The sequence below is a fragment of the Myripristis murdjan genome, chromosome 18 (genome assembly GCF_902150065.1).
Source record: "Myripristis murdjan chromosome 18, fMyrMur1.1, whole genome shotgun sequence".
Lineage (NCBI taxonomy): Eukaryota > Metazoa > Chordata > Actinopteri > Holocentriformes > Holocentridae > Myripristis > Myripristis murdjan.
The window spans coordinates 15,314,815-15,334,947 of NC_043997.1; the positions used below are offsets into that span (position 1 = coordinate 15,314,815).

General features: G+C 42.4%; 2 protein-coding genes across 5 annotated transcripts; one reads left to right on the forward strand and one right to left on the reverse strand.

Annotated features, from left to right (window-relative positions):
* Positions 1-154: 154 nt before the first annotated feature.
* Positions 155-6,018, reverse strand: LOC115376575 (Y-box-binding protein 2-A). 2 transcript variants are annotated; one of them, XM_030076249.1, is made up of 10 exons: positions 5,839-6,018; positions 4,722-4,785; positions 4,523-4,556; positions 4,325-4,414; positions 3,966-4,199; positions 3,381-3,466; positions 3,021-3,231; positions 1,458-1,589; positions 1,192-1,267; positions 155-740 (listed from the first exon to the last, which is right to left on the reverse strand). In XM_030076249.1, the coding sequence occupies exons 1-9, from the start codon at positions 5,915-5,917 to the stop codon at positions 1,232-1,234; spliced, it is 966 nt and encodes a 321-aa protein (XP_029932109.1). In that variant the 5' UTR covers positions 5,918-6,018; the 3' UTR covers positions 155-740; positions 1,192-1,231. The 2 variants fall into 2 exon arrangements, with proteins under 2 accessions (XP_029932109.1, XP_029932108.1); XM_030076248.1 differs by having other exon boundaries at positions 1,192-1,270; positions 5,839-6,016.
* Positions 6,019-10,477: 4,459 nt separating this feature from the next.
* Positions 10,478-20,094, forward strand: LOC115376334 (eukaryotic translation initiation factor 5A-1). 3 transcript variants are annotated; one of them, XM_030075837.1, is made up of 6 exons: positions 10,478-10,910; positions 12,576-12,748; positions 13,322-13,426; positions 15,990-16,121; positions 17,918-17,990; positions 19,118-20,094. In XM_030075837.1, exons 2-5 carry the CDS (start codon positions 12,581-12,583, stop codon positions 17,978-17,980), a joined length of 468 nt encoding a protein of 155 aa, XP_029931697.1. In that variant the 5' UTR covers positions 10,478-10,910; positions 12,576-12,580; the 3' UTR covers positions 17,981-17,990; positions 19,118-20,094. The 3 variants fall into 3 exon arrangements, with proteins under 3 accessions (XP_029931697.1, XP_029931695.1, XP_029931696.1); XM_030075835.1 differs by having other exon boundaries at positions 17,918-19,762; XM_030075836.1 differs by lacking the exon at positions 10,478-10,910 and adding an exon at positions 11,526-11,642 and having other exon boundaries at positions 17,918-19,762.
* The last annotated feature ends 39 nt before the right edge of the window (positions 20,095-20,133 follow it).

Genomic DNA, 20,133 nt, shown 5'->3' on the forward strand with positions numbered 1-20,133 from the left:
AAACAAACAAAAAAACAAACAAAAAAAAAACAGGTTTGGATAATTGTATCAATAATCTCAAGTCTTCTACTTCCAACATGCGGCAGTGACACATTTCCAAGCTTTTTGCTCCAAGCCATAATGCACCACAGTCTGAGAAATAAGGACAAAATCCTGATCTTTGCAAACATGATTTATTAATTAGCATTTTAGTTACTAACATTGCACATAATCCCCTCCAAAGAAAAACATATAAAATAAGAAAAGTAAAACAAAAGTTTTCTTTTAATCAATCCATCCTCAAAACTGAGGAAATTGGGGGTGGTATGTTTTAGAGTGGGGTGGTAACAGAACTAAAACTCCCAGAATGCACCACACACCTGCTCGTTTTCTCCTCCGAAACTTAAAATAAAATCAAAATCAAGGCCGGTTCCTCTAGTCACTGGTTGTTGTGCCCCATCTTAGTCAAAGAAAAAATAGCTTGGGGGGGTTATGGACAAACTGGGCTATCACACAGATTTTCCCTCTTTTCATTTTCCTTTTAAAGATGTACCTTCAATTTCTAAATAAACACCCATTTTCCACATTTATGTCCCGCTCCCCTACCTCCCCCTCTCCAAACGTCAGTGTCTAGACGGGGCAAAACCAAACCAGATATTGGCGGGAGAGCAGCAAGGTGGGGTGGGCTGGAGGATGGGGGAGGGGAAGCAGTGCACGTGTTGCAAAATAGATCCAGTCCCCCAGTTTACCAACCCTTGGACCTAAAAATACAAAGGGGGGGAGGGGCAAAAAACAAGGGAGACATGGGGTTGATAAGGGGGACAGACAGCAAAATTAAGAAAGATACACTTCTAACACTGAAATATAAGGACAAATTCAATCTGAAATCCAGGTTCCCAGAGATCGAGCCTTTACTTGGGGAAAAAAAAAAATCTAAATGATTCCTGCTCTCAACAGAAAACTGTAAGAGGAGGCCCTTAAGACTTAAAGGGATGTAAACCTCCTTCCCATCCCTTTACCGGTAGCACTGCAAGATAAATCCACTTACAGGAAAAAAAAAAATTAACTAAATAGCCAGTTAAACCTTGACCTTGCCCTCTGGAAAAAAAAATAGCTGATGTGGCACCTACAGCATGAGAGGCGTAACGCTACACCCTCATCTTGCCCACCCCACCTGACCCAGGGTTGCGCCACTTTTGCGCGGGGTCCCACCTCGTGCCAAGGGTCACGTGACACTGTCCTCTCACTAGTGTCACTCTTTTGGAGCTGGAGCTGTTGTGGCAGGTGCCTGCTGCAAGGGAAAAGAAGCTCGGGTTAATTTAAAGTAATATTCATGATGGATACGTGCCACTTGTAGAAAAAAAAAAAAAAAGAACAATCCCAGTGTATCATAATCTAAATTAATACCAGCTAAGGTAGAGCATGCAGTTTGAATTCTGAGGTTTGTGAGCATAATGCAAAGAAAACAGCAACATTACCTCTGGTGATTTTGGTGTTTTAGGAGACACTTTGGGGGAGCCCTTCGGTGACTTCGACGCGGCTTTGAGGTCGGCTGGCTTTGAGGTCTGAGGCGGGGTGCTGGGCTCTGATGTCGACTTCTCTGTACCGTTCTGCAGTAAACAACAAAAAATAAATTAGAAGCCATTTATCCCTAAAAAACAGACACTGCAGTATGAAACATTAAATAAATTCGAAGAGTCACTGACTACATGTGCGCATGCGTTCCAGGACACTTCTACTTTTCTAGTCACGTTCCGCTTCACTATTAAAACTGATATTCCAGTTTGAATGTCAAATACTGTCTCTAGCAAGGCAACCGCTCTCCCCACCTGCTATGGGTTAGTCTGTTCAAATCTAACGGCACATTATTTCTCTAACCACGCTGAGCAAAGAAGGTCCTATTTACATCCAGCATTAAAATTCCACCGGCACCCCAGTTACACATCTGGATTTACACCTGTATTTGCATGCATCCATTATCTGCACTGATGAGCTCATGTCATCCCATCAGAAACAGTGATGAGTCATCTCTGCAGCTGCCACAGTGACTCCTGCACTGTGGGATGAGGGAAGGGAGCGACAACCGGCGGGAGCAGCGACGCACTCAAGTCCTTTGGTGAAGCCGCGCGAGTCGTGACATTTCTAAACACACAGGTGGCATCAGCCTGTGCTTTTACATCTGACTGACATCTGATTACAGCGCAAGCCAGGTTTACAAAAGATGTGGATCACACTCCGACTGTAAAGCATTTTGGATAAGTCAATACTTCATATTAAAAAGGTGCACTATGCATAATTGGTGTTAGAGGTACACTTGCACTCTGAACTCAGACCCGTGTTGCTTGGCACTATGGGTAGTTTTCAGATGGACAAAGGCAGGTGTACCTGCTTTGTCCATTTTCTTGTGAAATCATGATTTTTTTTTTTGCCAAAAGAATTAGGAAAACTGATGAGAATCTCGTAAATCACATTTGAACACAAAGTGTATGAATGAAAAAATGCATTAACCTTTAAATACTGGTTTAATTAATGATTTTTACATTAGAAATGATGATTTTTATACTTTTCTGTATTATTTTATATATTTTTGCATATGTATATTGTTTGGAGCAGAATTTTATGTATTTGTGTCAATAAAATAACCACCTAAGACATAGGCAACATGAGGAAATATGCATTCTCTGAACTGTATTACTGCTATGTATTCTGACTTATTTGTATAATGGAATAAAGGGAAATAAAGCATAAAAACTATTGAAAAAAAAGGTGTAACATAATACTGCCACTTTGTGGTCTCGCTGTGGTCTGTTTTTGTTGGGTCTGAGTTCATACATTGTGTTCACATATGCACAAAAAATTGAGTTAAAATCTGAGTCCACTTAAAAGGCTGAAACAAAGGCAGCATGAAAAACCCACAAGATTCATTGGGTTAACTATCCTCCTGCGTATGATAGTGCTTTTTGGTCAAATGTTTACACTAGTTTCTCTTGGAATGTCCAACTGGCACAGATTAAAGTCCCACATGCAGCGGCCATGCTCACTTTAGACACAGACGACTCAGAGTTTCTTTGCCTGCGGCGACTAAACTGGCGGCGTGGTTTCTGTCCTTGGCCCTCAGCTGCTACTCCATTGCTCTGCTGGTCTCCAGAGGCATCCGGCTGCTTGCCCTCCCCCTGTGCTGGGGCCTCCCCTGGAGCAGCTGCCTGCTGGCCCTCTGCAGGCTGCTCGGCAGAGGGACGGGGACGGAATGGCCTACGGGAAGATGTGTTGGTATATTCATCAGAAGGTCTTGAATCACCAGGCGAGTTATTTGTGTTGATCAGTTCTATTTTCCCGCATCAGTAAACGGGGACCGCTCAAGTGTGTTTTCACAGGAAATACAGGCGATGATGTCATGTCACCTGCGGAATGGGCGCCGGAATCTGCGGCGGGGCGCCCTCTGCTGGTCGCCCTCTTCTGCCTCCTCCTTCTGCTCTCCTGCCTCCCCCTGAGAGAGCAGATCAAACTTCAGCCTGGGCAACAAGGCAAGTCTACACAGCTTTAATAAACACACGTAATGCCACTACCTTGAATAGACCTTCCCATCCCCTATGCACTGAAAACTTTTTCATCTTCTGAGTAGTGATAGTGAGCAGAAAAGAGAGCACTACATTCATGCCATTTGAAGCATTTTAGGTTCAAATTAAGGTGGACTGTAGGAACCAACAGTCTTTTCATCTACATTTAGATTCATCTTTGGTTTAGAATTTCAGCACAAATGTTGCAGCATTCACTTCTCTCAAACCATCTGTTTCAAGAGATACATATAAACACCCAATTTTCTTTAGAATCCTTTCAATCTGTTCTGATTGAAATAACAAGAAAAAAAAAAAGCCAAGGTTGAAACAGAATTGGAAATAAATGCCGTCATGAAAACTGACACCGCTCCACGTAGCAACAACCCCAATTTAACCTCATTAAAAGCTCCACAGGAGTCTGTCTCATACCTCCTGCCGTGGTCGGCGGGGCCTGCGGCGCCGCTGTTCGAGCCTCGCAGCCCCATTCTCCGCCACTGCGTCATTCTCAGCCGCGGACCCCTCACCATCACCTGGTTGACCCTGGTTGCCCGGCCGAGGGCTGCGGGGGTAGAATCGTCGGCGGAAGCGGCGTTTGTTGGGTGCATAGCGGCTGCCTTTGACCGGAACGCCGCCTGGGCCAGTCACATTGGCTGCTTCTGAACCCTGTGGGATACCAAGGAAGGGGGGCAGAGCGGAGAAATCAAGATCTGCAAATAGAAAATGCACAGAAAATGTGTTGTGATGCATACCAAATACCATGAATACCAAAAGGCCTCCATGATTCCTACCTTTGCTGCTTCAATCACGTCAAACTCCACAACCTCCCCATCTCCCACACTGCGGAGGAATTTCCTAGGATTGTTCTTTTTGATAGCCGTCTGAGGAGACAGCAATGTATTAAAAAAAAAAAAAGTGGCACCAATCAACAAAGAACATGAATACCCACTTTAATAAGTCATAAAGGCACAAGTTTCCCCTTGCCTTACCTGATGCACAAACACATCCTCTTTGGTGTCATTCCTGCAACAATTAAAACCCAGTTACATTGGCAAACTTTTCTCACAGGAAGACATTTCATTAGACTGCTGAAGCGCCTGATAGTGCACTGGGTTGCAGTAATGTAGGTAATATAGACACACTGCTCTGAGGTTGCATTGCAGGGTAATTAAAAAGGGAACATTGTACCTGTTTATGAAGCCATATCCATTTCGCACATTGAACCATTTCACTGTGCCTTGGACCAAAGTGGCTAAAATGACAGGGGCAGCAGTACATTAATAATTTGTAGATCATTCACACAAGAGACACAGTTGTATAGAAATTAAGAGAATCTGAGGTCTGATTGCAGCTGTGGCAAGCATGGCAGACTTGCTTGCTACAACAAATGGGAGCTCTGCTTGTCAATCATTAACAGTAGCACTTTGTCTCCCACTAGGTCAAGAGGGGAGGCTCCAACACAACAGGCCCACATTTATCTTTCTCAGGTCAGAATGGCTGATACGGACTCTCTGAAGCTCCACAAACAAGCAGCAAACTTCAGCCGCACTCTCATTCTGACTTTAACATCTGGAGCATACCAATTGTGCCTAGAATCACTGTAATTTCCAACAAAATGACTTACACCTGTGAGTGCGCGCACCTGTCACCCTGAGCGCGTGACCGCCGACAAAGGGGGAAATTTAGGTCATGCGTTCGCACCGCTAACCCAGATTCAAACTCAAACAACATTCTGACTTTATTCGCTTTTATTATTATAGATCGGACTGATCATCTGAAGGCAGCCGATTAATAAAATATGAGCGCAAGCGAAGGGGGAGGAGTGTCATTCAAAGAAAATGTCAAGTGAACATTTCAAGAAATATAAACTAAACAATGTGTTTTACAGCTGGATTAATGACTTTGGATTTTTGGTTTAATTTCATGTTTGGGGACTTGTGCCATTCTTTACAGTGGTTGCACCCAAGTGTGTAAAGACGCAGAACACGTGTTGCTACTAAAAAAGAAACACTCCACGGTGTCAAAGCAAGAGCTGCTTGATTGTCACTGTCTGTACAACTTCGGAGGTGGCTTGTAAAGACCATTTTGATTAAGCCACTTTCAAACTCGAGTAAACTTTGCTCTCTCAATTTGAGAGCGAACAGTCGAAATCAGCTACCCCTGCGACGACGTAGCCTACACTGTGGGTCCAACCTCATTTCTCCCGATGTACAAATAAGAACACATTCAGGTTTTACTTGGTTGTTTCAACATGTTTGGAAAACCTCAGACGAAACTTTGGGCTTGGATCGGAGTCACGCCCTACCTATGACTTTCCTCTCCGGCTGGGGCTTCTCTTCCACCGGTGCCGATGGTGGAGCGCTCTGCGCCTCGGCGTCGGTCATGCTCGCTCTCGGATACACTTTCACTCCTGTGTCCCCTCCCTCCTGCTCTCTCCAAAACCTTTGCTCTCCGCCACAGCTAAGATTTTATCCCGACATCCCCACAGGCTGCCGGACGGAAGCTGCGCCCTCATTGGTTTCACAAGAGCCCGTCCAGGAGTCTAATTGGCTGAGCCTGGTTGGCAATTGTGAGGGTAAAATTGACAGGTGGAGAACAGGTAGACCTGTTCGCCCACCTATTTAGACTGGCACTAAGTTAGACAGGTTGAATTCAGACGACTTATATGAAGTAGGCTAGGCGTATTTTAAAGGGGAGAAAACCCCTCTTAAAAGTCAGTACACATATTTTCGCATGTTTTTATTTACTATCAAATGTTAAACAGTGCCTGGTTGAGATAGTTTGTGATTGCCCTTTAAAAAACATCTACTATAAGCCCTTTGACCTTTTGTATAAAGCTACACTGTTCAGAATCATGGATGATTACTGCAAGGTCTTAAGTTTACCAGGCTGACTCAGGCTAGTATAGACATAATACAAGAAATATAATTACACCCTCATTAAAATGAACGAAATGCCCATATGCGTGGGGCTGACACGCTGTGATGCCTGTCCCTTAGTGAAAATACCAGCGCCCTACACTGCGCATGGGCCCTGGGGTGCACCTGTCACTGTGGCGCATGTTTCAGCCCCCGCAGCCGCCGGTGATAAATTAGTGGTCTGCCGGGCCGCAGATCAGCCAACACAAACAAGAGCTGCCATGTTGATCAGCCCGTTTCTCACAAGCACTGCTAAGCCACTCCTTAATCATTTCAGAGGAATGTCACAGTGAACGCAAGTGAGCTGTCGCTTTGTATCCTCCTCGTATCGGTGTGTAGGCTACTTATACATTATACATTTTTATTCTATAAGTCAATTTATGTACATTACTTTACATGTAATAAAACTAGAGAGCCATTAAAGCTCTATGTAGAACGGACTTTATTTTTAGTGTTTCATGCAAACCTCATGCATCTTTTGCACATAGGGATTTTACACTACAATCTGATATTCCCTGCTGGGAGCAGACAGCTCAGTTACCTGCATGAGCTCAAACAGCCGCTCACACATTCAAACATCGCGATACCTCCGTTTTATCCCTCCCTCTCTATGAATGATCGTGTTGATGTAGGCTAGCTCTTACTTCTCCTACTAGATACAATTAGTCATATTACTTAGACACACCGCTGGATTTTTTTTCTAGTTTGTCTCATAAAGACGATGACTAATTTTGATAAGAGCTAATCTGGGATTGGGTCGTTTTAAATTGGAGATTAAAATAAATAAATAAATAAATAAATGAGGAAATAGCGGGAAAATAGAAAGTCATTACTTAAAAGTAATCAGATTACTGTGACATATTATCAGCACCAGACTTAATTGATCAGTGATCGCCCCGAGCCTGCTCTGACTCTGCTGCCCCCATTGCCACACACCTCTACCCATCATTAAAGGAATAGTTCACCCCAAAACAAAAACTAGACATTGGACGTTTACATCTACAGTATAATATTGCCGGAAAACTCTCGAGATTGTTATGATGCATGAGGATGGACCTTGTATTTGGAGCTATAAAAATGGCAATAATGATGGGAGCTTTTTGCAACATCACGTTAATAATTGCCTGTTGTGTTTCCTGTTTTATTTTGAAGAACTCACCTGTGTTGTCCTTTCAGTTCCTGCCCTCGTGTGTCTCCTGCTGTATTGATCACCCACACCTGTTTCCAATTACACACACACACACACACACACACACACAGAGAGAGAGAGAGAGAGAGAGAGAGAGAGAGAGAGAGAGAGAGAGAGAGAGAGAGAGCCCCATATTTGTGCCCTGAGTGTTTCTCTGCACCTGAGTCTCTGAAACATTACACCTTTACAGGTGTTTGGTGCTCCAGTCCACCTCAGCTGAGTGTCTGCTCACGCTCGGCTTCATGTAGGGAGTGACTGGATTTTAATTTTGGAGTGAACTACTCCTTTAACTCGCCCACTGTAGCCCTTAGCACATAGGTCATAGGACTCCAGTTTCACAGAGCTAAATTTAACCCAGTCGCTCCGGGAGCTGCCAAGTTCAACGAATCCATTCGCTGTGAACAGAACAGAAGCCCCGGTTCTCTGCGCAGAGAAGACACTAATTACGAGTGTGACCATCAGTAACAGAAGGGCACCCGCCCGGGATGACAGCCCTCCCTTTCTCTGTGGATTAAGAAAGTTTTCTAAGAATCCCGAGCAGAATCAGACAACTTGGATCCTGTTTGGCATGCCACCCGTCTCTCAGGCCATTGCATCCTGATGAGGGTTAACTTTTTTTTTTTTTTTTTTTTTTTTTTACATGATAAGTAGGATAAGAAACGACAAGTGAAGTGATCCGAGCAGCATTGGCCATACACAAACACCATATTTAGGGATGTAGTGGAGGGTAAACCCAGCTCAACGCACCTTACTCTGAGTCTGGCTACCCTTTGCCTGTGATAAATCTTGATGTAGAATCACTGAATACTGCACTATTGTAAGTGCTATGAGAATGAATGTAAATACACGAATGAGCGGTGCGTCTTTTAATAGCAAAATTATACTTGTTTTCTAGTAAAGCCGCAACATAGACCATAATTGTGTTTTTGATTAATATTGGTAATTATAATGCCCCATGGTGATCCCCACCCACAAATCAGAGTTTACCTGTCTTTTTCTCTCTCTCTCTCTCTCTCTCTCTCTCTCTCTCTCTCTCTCCCAGCCTATCTGCCATTGAATTAAACGGTCATCGCTGCATTTTTTAAAAATTGGAAATAGTTACATCTGGAAAAATGTCTGAAGATGCGCGGATAAATGTGTCAGGCGAGTGACAGGCCTCAGTCATGTTTACCGTGGTGTTCCTGTTTACAAAGGGCAGCCTGTAGAGTGGCAGGACATACAAATGGGGGCAGAGGAAGATGTGAGCCGCTCTCCTCCTCTCGGCGCGTCCCAGGTCCACACGGCTCCAGAATGAAGGGTGATGGCGCATGCGCAGTGCGGGGACCGACGGGGTTCGTTTCATGGGGATGAAAGACGCATCAAGACCGCTCTCTGTATACATCCATCGTCAAGACAGCAAGAGTTTGCAAGGAGAATACCGGAAACAGTTGATTTTGCCTTAAAAAATAAAAGTTTCAATTGTGTCGCTTTTGAAAAATAAAAAGAAAGCAAGCATTTGGATGTACACAACAACACAAATAGTAGTCTATAAAATACAAAGCTCAAGCCTAATGTGTAGTCTGGCCAGCTAGACATTAGGAGCTGGAAACAATATTATATAGCCTTCAAGAGCAATTGTGCTACCGCCAGAAGTTAAAAGTAACTTTTTAAAGCTGGTAACAATCCCTCCAATTACCTTCTCTGTGCAGTGACATCAACTTTGTTTGGTAATTTTTGTAATTTTGGCAGCCATGTACAACAACATGCATGAGCTTGAATACCTATGCATGCATGAAAAGGATATTATGAGTAGATAAATAGCAATTATATTTAATTTATGCTATGTTTCTCTCCAAAGACAGCCCATTCAGTACCCTATTTGAAGACTTTAGCACTGCATTACTTGAAAAATATACTGCAACATGTTCATCAGCCTCAAGTCTATGATGTCAGTGGCCTGTCCCAGAGTCTTGTTGGCTGAACATTGCAACTGAGAGGGGAAACGCAACATGTGAAAGACAGGCAGGTCAGAGATCACAGATACAGTGGAGCATAAACTCACTTGAACTCAGTTTACACACCTTTACAGGCTGATATACATTTTTACAGGGTACATTTATAGAATTCATCATAAGATGTTATTCAGACTGAAGTACATTACTGGTGAATGGGGTAATTAAAAATACATAAAAATATATAAATACTTTCTTTCTGAAAATATACTTAACACTCAGCAAACATTGTGTTTTTACTTTATGATAATAACAACTGAAGGCCAGAGTGTAGATCTTCCTATCCTTAAGCACCAGGATGTCTTTTAATTGCCAGAACATTACTTATAAAAATGTCCCAAACAAGATTTGGGTTGGAATACTATATAGGTATAAACCCACAGAGTTAATGTAACACTTATTGAGTTGTCCTGAACCGCAGAAGCATTTTTAAGTTATGTTATTTTGAGAATTGGGTGTCAATTCTTTACCACATCACAACTAGGTAAAGACAAGTCTGCCTTTAATGTAGTGTAAGTGAGTTTTCTTATTCTATACCAACCCAGTCTACCTGACGGTTTCACTAATCTGAAGTATTCGTGTTCAGTTTGCTTCCTGATGATCACTGCATTTTCAACCAAGGCTATAATATAAATATTAAAAAGACCTATGACGATGTCCAAACACTGAACATTGGCCTATATTGTGTATGCCAGCATATACATAAGGTGGACATACATGATATCTGCCAAACACAATATGTATGCTATAGAACATGGTTCCAAATGGAGTGTGAAGTTTAAAGGGACTTGTTTTGAAACTTTCGACCGGAATTTCTGCTCTCCATTGCGCCTGACTTGACCGAGGCGAGCGGCTGGATGAGGGAGAGAGAGAGAGGTGGAGTGTAGGCAACAGTACATACAGTGTGGGGTTTAGGGATCTGATTCTTTTCGGGCTGACAGCTGACCTAAAAGCTTGAGCCTCAGTACGAGACCTACTGCAATCGGACAAAACAGGGGAGAGAGAGGAGAGAGAGAGTGTGTGAGAGAGAGAGAGAAAGAGGGGAAACGACTGGAATGAAAGAGGAATAAAAAAGGAGAGAGCGCTCGCGGATAAAGGAGGAAAGGAAAAAAAAGCCACGACATCACCAGCCAGAGAGGAGGCACCGCGGAGGAGAGCAGACGACCAGGAGCACGGACACAGCCAGGGAGGGAGGAAAAAAGGAGGAGGAATTAAAGGGAGAACGGCTGATAAAAAGCGCTCGAAGTAGCACAAAAGAGGAAACGCATTATCACCAGGGGTAAGTTCCTTATCAAAACATCCACCAGACGGGGCGTGTTTGCGCCTGAGCAGATAGGTTATCCTTATGCACGTCGCTCTGTGTTTGCTAATGTGTAATATTCCCTCTAAGCATCCAGTTAAATAATAATTACGGCCTGCTGCTTTAACAGAAAACCACCAAAGGCGTGATATTCTATCCTAGCACCCTTGGCTTTGATTCAGACATGAAAATGAAACCTCTCTCTCGTTGTTTGGAAGTTTTTTTTGCATCATATGCGACTTTATTATTAGTATTCAGTTCACAACGAGGTGGTTACTGTGAACGCACCAGCTGTAGTTGTTATCTACAGCATAAGTTTTAAGTGTCTCATCGCGCTGGTGCACGCCGTAGCCATCACGTGTATTAGCCTTAGTCATTACTGTTCAAGCAGCGGGCCAACAGGCATTAAATCGCTATAAATGTGGATTTATCAACGGGCGCCGTTGGGCTTGGCCATTGTTATGGAGGTTTACATTAAAAAATACAACTTGTCTAAAAGGCTAAAGGCAGTTTTGTGCCCTTTGGCCCGTGCTTGCTGTCAGAAAGGGCCTTATAAGCGGGCCGGGTGCAGTGCGCATGGATGCGGGGACACACCGTTAACGTTACCGGCGGGCCGGGCACGTTTTGTACGCACTAGGCCGCAGTCTGCCCCTGTCCAACACTGCGGATATCACCCACAACGCCTGGCTGTACCGTAGCAATTCAGCTTAGGTAAGGTTTTGTGTGAAGTTTTCACACCGCTGCTGCCGTGTGAATGTCCCAGCCATACTAGCAGCTGCTTGAATTTTGATTTATGTCATTAGCGCGGATTAGCCGCAACTAACGGCCTGTTTTACCGTCGGCCTGCCAGTCGAAAATGTACATCAGTGGAAATAGCCTATACATTTAGCTAGCTTGTAGAAGCATAGTTTATAACTTTTGCAATTGCCGTGTCGTCTCTGTAGATATATGTTTATATATGTATGTATATGTATGTGTGTGTTTATAATGTGTCCGTTGGGTGTTAAACGTACAGAACGTCAAATGTACGCGTGGCAGTTACAACACGGACTCCGCCGCTATTTAAAAGTTAGCAAATGTCAGTTAACGTTATCCAGAGCCTCGCCGCACATTTCGTCAAACCGCTGCGGCTTTTTCATTGAAAACATAACAGTTATTCTTCTGTTGACATGGCGAGTAATTTGTGACCCATTTTGTGTTTTGTTTCTTCCTACATTCGGTGTGTAACGCTCTGTCTGGGCTTCGTTTAGTTAACAGGTGCCGTATTTCTGTTGCTTAATTTAGCCCGGTGTAGTCCTGTCCTCTCCCCTGTCTGTGAATTTGCTCGACAGCATGTAATAAACGATTAAATTTGCCGGTTTCCCTGTCACACACAGTTTTTGTTCTTCCCATCAGCAAACTCTCAGATTCGTGTCTCCTTCTGTGAGGGTGATAGCTGTGAGTGACACTGATATCCGCTAGTTAACACTGACTGCTAATCAGTCCTCTTCAAACTGAGTGCCAAGTGTTTAGTGTATGTGCATTAAGTGCCATAGTAAAGTTAGTGAGGCTACACCTGACCTGACCCAGACACCTGCAGCTGTGTCATTAACCTGTCATTAACCTGTAGTGATGCATCCTTACTGTGTGTTTTGGCCTCCACAGCAGGCATGGCAGATGCAGAGCTGGACTTCCAGACAGGCGATGCTGGGGCATCCTCCACCTTCCCCATGCAGTGCTCGGCCCTGCGCAAAAATGGCTTTGTCCTGCTGAAAGGCCGACCCTGCAAGATTGTCGAGATGTCCACCTCCAAGACTGGCAAGCATGGCCACGCTAAGGTCAGCAGTTCAAAAACCTAGAGCACAACCAGGTTGTCACAACTTTTTAAAAAAATTTTGGTTATTTTTCAGTATAGGCTTTCGTTTGCCAGTATTATAGCATGGCCTTTGCTCTGGAAACACTGCAAATCATCCAGGCAGGTCTAATTCTGGCTTCATTGGACCCTCTCTTGCCTCTATTTCACCCTTCAGGGGGAATATGGGTCAAGAGGGAATGCCACTGAAGCATCACTATGCTCTATCAATCCATTTATCTGAGCAACAAAAACAAACACCCTTGTTAATATTAATGCAATGCACATTACTCAGTTTTTCAGTATATAAATGAGCATTAATGTACCATAGGGCCGATTGAATGTTGAGATATTTACCAATTGAAAATGTTATACCCACACTTGCAAAATGATTGATAAAAAATGAAACCAAACACGCTTTAGAAACCTTTACACTTTACTCTGGTTCATCAATATTTTAGAGATATTGACTGACAAGCAGCTTAAGATTTGGCTCTAGCATTTTGGATGGGAAAACTGATTACTCATCTTGTCCTGTACATGCCGTGTCCTTGTGTAGGTCCACTTGGTTGGTATCGACATCTTCTCTGGTAAGAAGTATGAAGATATCTGTCCCTCCACCCACAACATGGACGTCCCCAACATCAGGAGAAATGATTACCAGGTGAATTGGGGGGGCAGGAGGAGTGCGGCAGAGAGAGCTGGAGGACAGAGAGAGGTGTAATTAAAAAGGGGAAATTAAAATTTAAAGTCACAATGAAATGAAAAATCACTTTTTCACCTCGTTAGTTAATTATGCACATCAGATCTTGCCCCTATTTAACAATAAATGTAACAGAATTGGCATTTTAGTGGTGAGTTTATGGCATACCAGTAGATGTATATAGTAATTACTGTCAATAATACAGTCAGATTTTTGAACAGTCCCTCTTTTCATAGCTTTTTATAGTGGTTTGCTACACTGAAGGTGCAATAGGGTTCAGCTGCCTCTCTCTCTCTCTCTCTGTCTCTCTGTCTCTCTCTCTCTCTCTCTCTCTCTCTCTCTCTCTCTCTCTCTCTCTCTCTCTCATGCTCTTACTCACACATACACACACACACACAACACACCTCTGTTGCAAACTGAGATTTGAATGGTGTGTATCTTTGCCTTAACAGAGCTTCAGTTTGACTGGTGATTTCATTATTTGGCAGTTTGACTTTTCTGTTTTGCAGCAATTCAGTTTGCTTTTGAGTATGTAAATCACGTTTCAAGTCACTGGTTTGATTCAACCAATTCAGTTGATTTAGCCAACATTTTATAACTTGACTGGTTCGATTCAAAGCTCTCACACTGATGATCTCTCACAGTGAGAACGATTCATTCTATTCAGTTTTATTTCAGCAAATCATCTCCTGGCCAGGATGGGGCTGCTCCTTGAATTTTCCCTTCCTTTTTCCCAATTACCCATGGGTTTTTTGGGGGAGTTGTCCATTATGAGGGTTCAACTCAGGGGGTCTCACCCTATTTTTTTTGTTTTAAACTAACTGGGCCTGTAAAGCCCATTGGCCCTGCAAACAATGATTTGGTGCCCTAATTAAACATGGACTTGATTTAATCAGTAGAAATTATAATCAATGTATTGATGAAATGACTAAATCATTACACCAGTAGAAATTTGGAAAGAAGGCACCATTAAAATAACATTTCCTTGTGGCTTTCAAATTCAGTCAATGCTGTTGAGAATTTTGGTCATCTGGTCTCTAGTTTTAGGTGAGAGTTGTTTACTGTTTCTCATGGAGGAAGAGTGGCTCATCCTAAAAACCAAAAAGTCAGCGGTTCAATGCCAGACATTGTGTCCATCATCCTCGAGGCCTCACCAGCTTTTCAGTACATTTACCACTGCAACAAAGCCAGCTCAGTTTATTTAGAAAATGCAACTTAAAGGCACATTCACATTGTCAACAACAAATATGAACTATAACAAAACATGGTTGCTCAAGCGTTCCTAATGCCATAAGTTCGTCAAGAACATAAGCATTACTTCAGTGATTTACTGAACTCTCCCTCTTCATTCTGTCATAATACTTAAATCAGATTGGTTGAAGTTGTTTGATCATTGTCTCTGCATCCACAAAACTCTCTGAGACCTAAATGTAGTTGTGGTCATTGTTATGGATGGTTTTACAAGTATGGCTGTAGTGGAAACACAGAAATCTGCTGTTTGTAGTTTGTAGCAAGGCACTTGTAAAAATACTGATTCTTGATGAGGCAGCATTTGTCCTTGTAGCGTGGCTTAAAGAAATTGACACTTTGCTAGTAGGCAGCAGAGACTGTTTAGTGGTAAAAACCAGGCAGCTAATCAAACTGGTAAGAATAAGATCCCTGTTAAGTGCAGTGGAATGTGTACTGCTTGCCAAACTGAAAAGGCAGATGGTGCAGGATATCCTGTTGAAGTGAAATCATCTACTCTCTACTGTACATGCAGTCCCACTGCTCACATAGCCTTACGTCACCGTGCTCATATCTGGAGCCTGTCAGATGAAAACATATGGAGTAATAACACTGATCTCACTCCTCTTTCCTGTCATATTCTTATAAGTTGGCATGTAACTTATGATTTTTAGTGTGTTTATAATATGTAAAATATATTTGATGTATTTTTGCCCATCTGTGTTAATATATGACAAAATGGTATTTATTTTACATCAGTGCCATATAATAAGGAGCTAACAATATACTGTAGCCAAACATTTGTCAGGAATAATGGTGGAAATAGCTCTTGGTCTTAATAGCACATTCACTTAAATAATCTGTAGAATGGAAATAATTTAAACTCAAATTTATACATTGCATGCTCCATAAAAGTGTTTTCAAAATATGAGGCATGGAATAACTAAATCTTACCAGATGTGCAGACCCCTGAGACTACTTCTCATCAAATATGGGTCTGCAGCCTGATGTGTATCAATTTGGGGATCCTTGACATCAAAAATATTGAGAACCACTGCCTTAACCACTGTCTGGATCAGTGAGGTTCTGCCTTTCTGCCCAGCATGTGAGCTGAAACCAGAACCGTGATACAAGCGGAGGGAAAGAGGGGAAAAAAACAAATCAAGGGAACAGAAAGTGGAAAATGCTAAAGTTTCCACACATCACATCCTGACTAATTAATTAGCGAAGCTGTTTGCTTAATCCTCCTCTTCCTCCCTCCTCTGTCCCCCGTCCCCCCCACTCCGTGTGGTTGCAGCTGATTGGCATCCAAGATGGCTACCTGTCCCTGCTCCAGGACAGCGGGGAGGTGAGAGAGGACCTGAGGGTGCCTGAGGGAGATCTGGGCAAAGAGATCACGAGCAAGTATGAAGCTGGGGAGGAGATTCTGGTAAGTAGTATTACCCCATCGTGCACTTGTTCAGCTGCATTTTTGTGTCCCGACAGCTTGGTACATGCCCTTACCGTACTGGGTGTGTGTGGGTGTGTGTGTGTTTGTGTGTACAATTGGCAGCGCAGTAACTTTAGAACAACATATGCTAGAAACTTTATATATAAAACACAAGTTCCCCCTATAGAACAGATGATCTTGTTAGATTTTGCTGCAACTTTATGGATACATTTACATGTTAAAGGATAATTACAGTATTTTTCAATTTGGGTCCTATTTCCTCCACATTTGGCATCCAAATGAGTGGTATTTAAAAATAAAATATATTTTTGGAATTGTGGCAGTATTGAGCTTCAGCCAGCAACCGTGAAACGGTCTGCAATTTTATCTCACAGAGCGAGTATGCCTGTCAAATTACATCCACTTAAAGTGTTTGTTTTTGCCATTGACAGGCTCAGATTGTTATCATAATTGTCTGATAACTTTATGGAAAGGATCATGCAGAGCTAGACATGTATCACCTTAACAGAGGTCTCACTCAAGGAGAAGTCTCGCTCAGAAACCTTGCGTGAGGGGAGTTGTTGTAGGAAGACAACAGTGGAACATGAGAGCTTGAGAGAGAAGTCACCAGAAGAGTGAGTTGTGTTGGAGTTTTTGTTACCTTAAAAAATTTGAACTCTGGCAACAAAGTGATGCGCCACACTTCATTCAGCAGAGTATAGTGACACACAGAAGTTGTGGCTAGGTATGTGGCTAGGTATGCGTCAGGAGTGTATGGACACTTCTGTCCATATACTGCACCTTGTCTGCAGGTACCACCCTGACTGAGATTACAATATCCAGCCAAAGAGAAGAAATCCTACACCAAAGCACTTCTACCTAAAGAAAAATTCTGTTCCAATAGCAAGAGACCTGCAGTGTTATTAGGCGCAAAGAAGAATGTCTGCAGCTCTATAGGGATCCTTTCCATAATGTTATCAGACACTGATAATAACAATCTGACGTTGTCAGTGGCAAAATGTGGACGTAATTTGACTGGCGAACTTGCCCCATTCGATTACACTACAGCCTGTTTTCTTGGCTGCTGGCTGAAGCGTTCTTGCTCAGTAATGGAACAGTTTAGAAAAGAATGTGTCCCTATTGGTCATTTGGGCTCCCAAAGGTAGAAAAATAGGAGTCCACATTAATACCACCCATGTGTTCAGTGAAGACAAGTATGATGACAGAAATGCTTGCTAATTAATGGATTAATTTTCTTAATTAATGACCTCATTACCATGTTTCGGCCTGTGTTCACTGTATCATGGTGATTATGAAGAGACATCAGGCAGCTCAAGTGCCTGTTGATGAGATTAATGTTAAGACAGCAACATTGTTTGTTTCTTCATTTGGATTTGATTGTGACTACTTGCAAATGATTTTTGGATGAAACATAACCAAATGTGATCCCTGTGAGCTACATGATGCATTTTATCAGAGTTGCTGTTGAATAGAAATCATGTTGAGCCAAATAGGAATCTTTTATTTTTGTCCCCACATTCATGATGAATGCTTATTTTACCACTGTACGTTATATTTTAAGTTGTGATGGAGCGACATCAAACGCTGTTTGAACTCACTTAAAGCAAAAAAGAAAGAAAAAAAAGAAATGGCACCAAAACTAGCATCCCAAGATTTTCACGTCAGTGCCACTATAAAACATATGGCAGTCTAATAGAAACAGCAGGTCATACATTTGGCAGACACACTCAGATTAACAGACCCACTGTGACTTTGACTCCCTTGTGTTTTTCCAGATTACTGTTCTACATGCAATGGAGGAGGAGGCTGCAATTGCCATCAAAGCCATGGCTAAATAAGGCACTGCAGGTAAATACAGCTGTACCGACACCCAGCTGTCCTCTCACCACAACTACCGCCTGACTCAAGCCTGCCTGAAGAGGAGTGTGTGTGTATGAGCGTATGTGCGTGTGTGCGTGTGTGTGTGTGTATGTGTATGTGTATGTGTGTGTGTGTGTTACACCACAAGACAAAAAGCATGTGCCATGCCCAGTGCAGCGTGTGTGATGTCATGTACATGTACAGTGTATTGTTCATCAGTGGACCAAGGGGAAGGCAACTCCAGTCAACAAGAGTGTTACCAATATTTAGTTTTTGGATTTACTGTTACAAAAATATTGCCCTTATTAAATGTTCTGCACATTTCAACAGTGCATATTCACTATAGAAGAAGTCGTAATGATTTTCCACGTTGTTGCATACAAGTCTTTAAGCTTTTTTTTTTGCCATGTGTGTATTTGTTTGAACTGGACATATTTGTTGTCACCCGAGATGTTAAGTTTTATGTTTGTAAAAATAAAAGAAAACTTGAGAGGAAATTGGTAATGTATTGAAAATGTCACATTTGTATCGATGGTCTCTGAGCAGTATGCCACCATGGATTTGCCTACCCCTTCTGCACTTTTTGTTTAATGTTAACATTATGAGCATGTGTACCGTATTTACTTAGAGGCCTCAAATATAAATGAAAGCTTATGATTCCTATTGTATTGCTGAGCAATGTTGTATTTTTCTGTGCAGAGAAGTTGTGGGTAGCACTTCATTTTACAGCCTGATCCATATAGCAACAATATACAGTACCTGCCTGGCAACACAGTTGCTGATTTTTTTAGTTGATAAACTCAGAGAAAGTGATTTCTGCATTATGGTAGTTGATCAAACCATTGGATCAGACATTATTGTGCACTTTATTACTTGCAAACTGCAGGCTGTAGAATCAAGTGCTCACAAAATGTGTTCAAGTTGTTGTGCCGTGTTTATTCTGGAGAGGTTGATTAGTTAGTTTTAATACTAATGAATCTGTGTAGTAATGACACATTAAAACATATTACCCACGCGTCTTTTCTTTCCTGAAAATGCCTTTCCTCTTCTCTCTCTGGTTTCTGACTCCTCTTTCCTCTGTCTCCTCTCTCCATCCCCTTGTAATTGTGTTTCAGGGGCAAACAAGATGCACTGGACCTGGGGAAAAGGAAGGGGATATTGCCTCGCCAATGCTATTCTCCCTCTTTTTCTTTTCTTTTGTCTTTGTTTTTCATACTCTCTCTCTCACTCTATACTTTCTGACCATCCTTTGGGTTCAGTTAGAGAAGAAATTTAATAAATAATTGGAAATGGCAAACTGTAAAAACATTCTCTATGTACATGCACACATAATACCACATCTGATTCAAGAGGCTGAATAAAAGGAGAGAAGGGTAGAATAGAGAAAGGTCTTCTCTCACAAACGGTTGCCAGTGATTGAGTAGGTCAGCACACACTCAGTAGCTACCTGCTGTCAGGGGAGAGGTGGTGATGATGTCACAACTGTGTTTTTTTAAATAAACGTGTTCCCCTGATTTATCAAGGGCTTCAACTCTAGATTGACATTGTTTATTCTGTTCTGGCTTGTTCAGTGGGTGTGCCATGTTCAAAATGTTGGCATAGAAGTGTACCACACAGGGTTGGCAAGAGTGTTTGCCAATAATGTGTGGCACTTTTCTAATTGTGATTCTCTGGACAAGCCCCTCCTTCTGTTGTTTAATATTTCATGGAACATATATCACCTGAAACCTGTCTATTAAACAAAAGTTATCAAGATGGCACACCAAGGTTCAGTTTCTTTTTTTCCTCGAGAGATTTTTTTTAAGTGTCAAGGAGAAACTAAACTCAGCTTCGAGCCTTGCTTGGGTATCTGGCGAACACACTGATATCTCCACATCCTTGTGAGAAACTTCTCTTAACTTCATTCAGCCCTTAAATCCCTTTGCAAAGACCCTGCAGACAGAGCAGGTTGGAGAAATGACTGGATTACACACACACACACACAGGCACCAAGTATAATCTGGTATATATGACTGTGCTAGGACTCAGTAGGCAGACAAGTTGTGGCATTTTGCTATCCTTACATTTTTGTGTTCATACAGCAAGTCTGAACTGCAGAATGTCTCCCTAAAATTAAAGATGACACAAATTG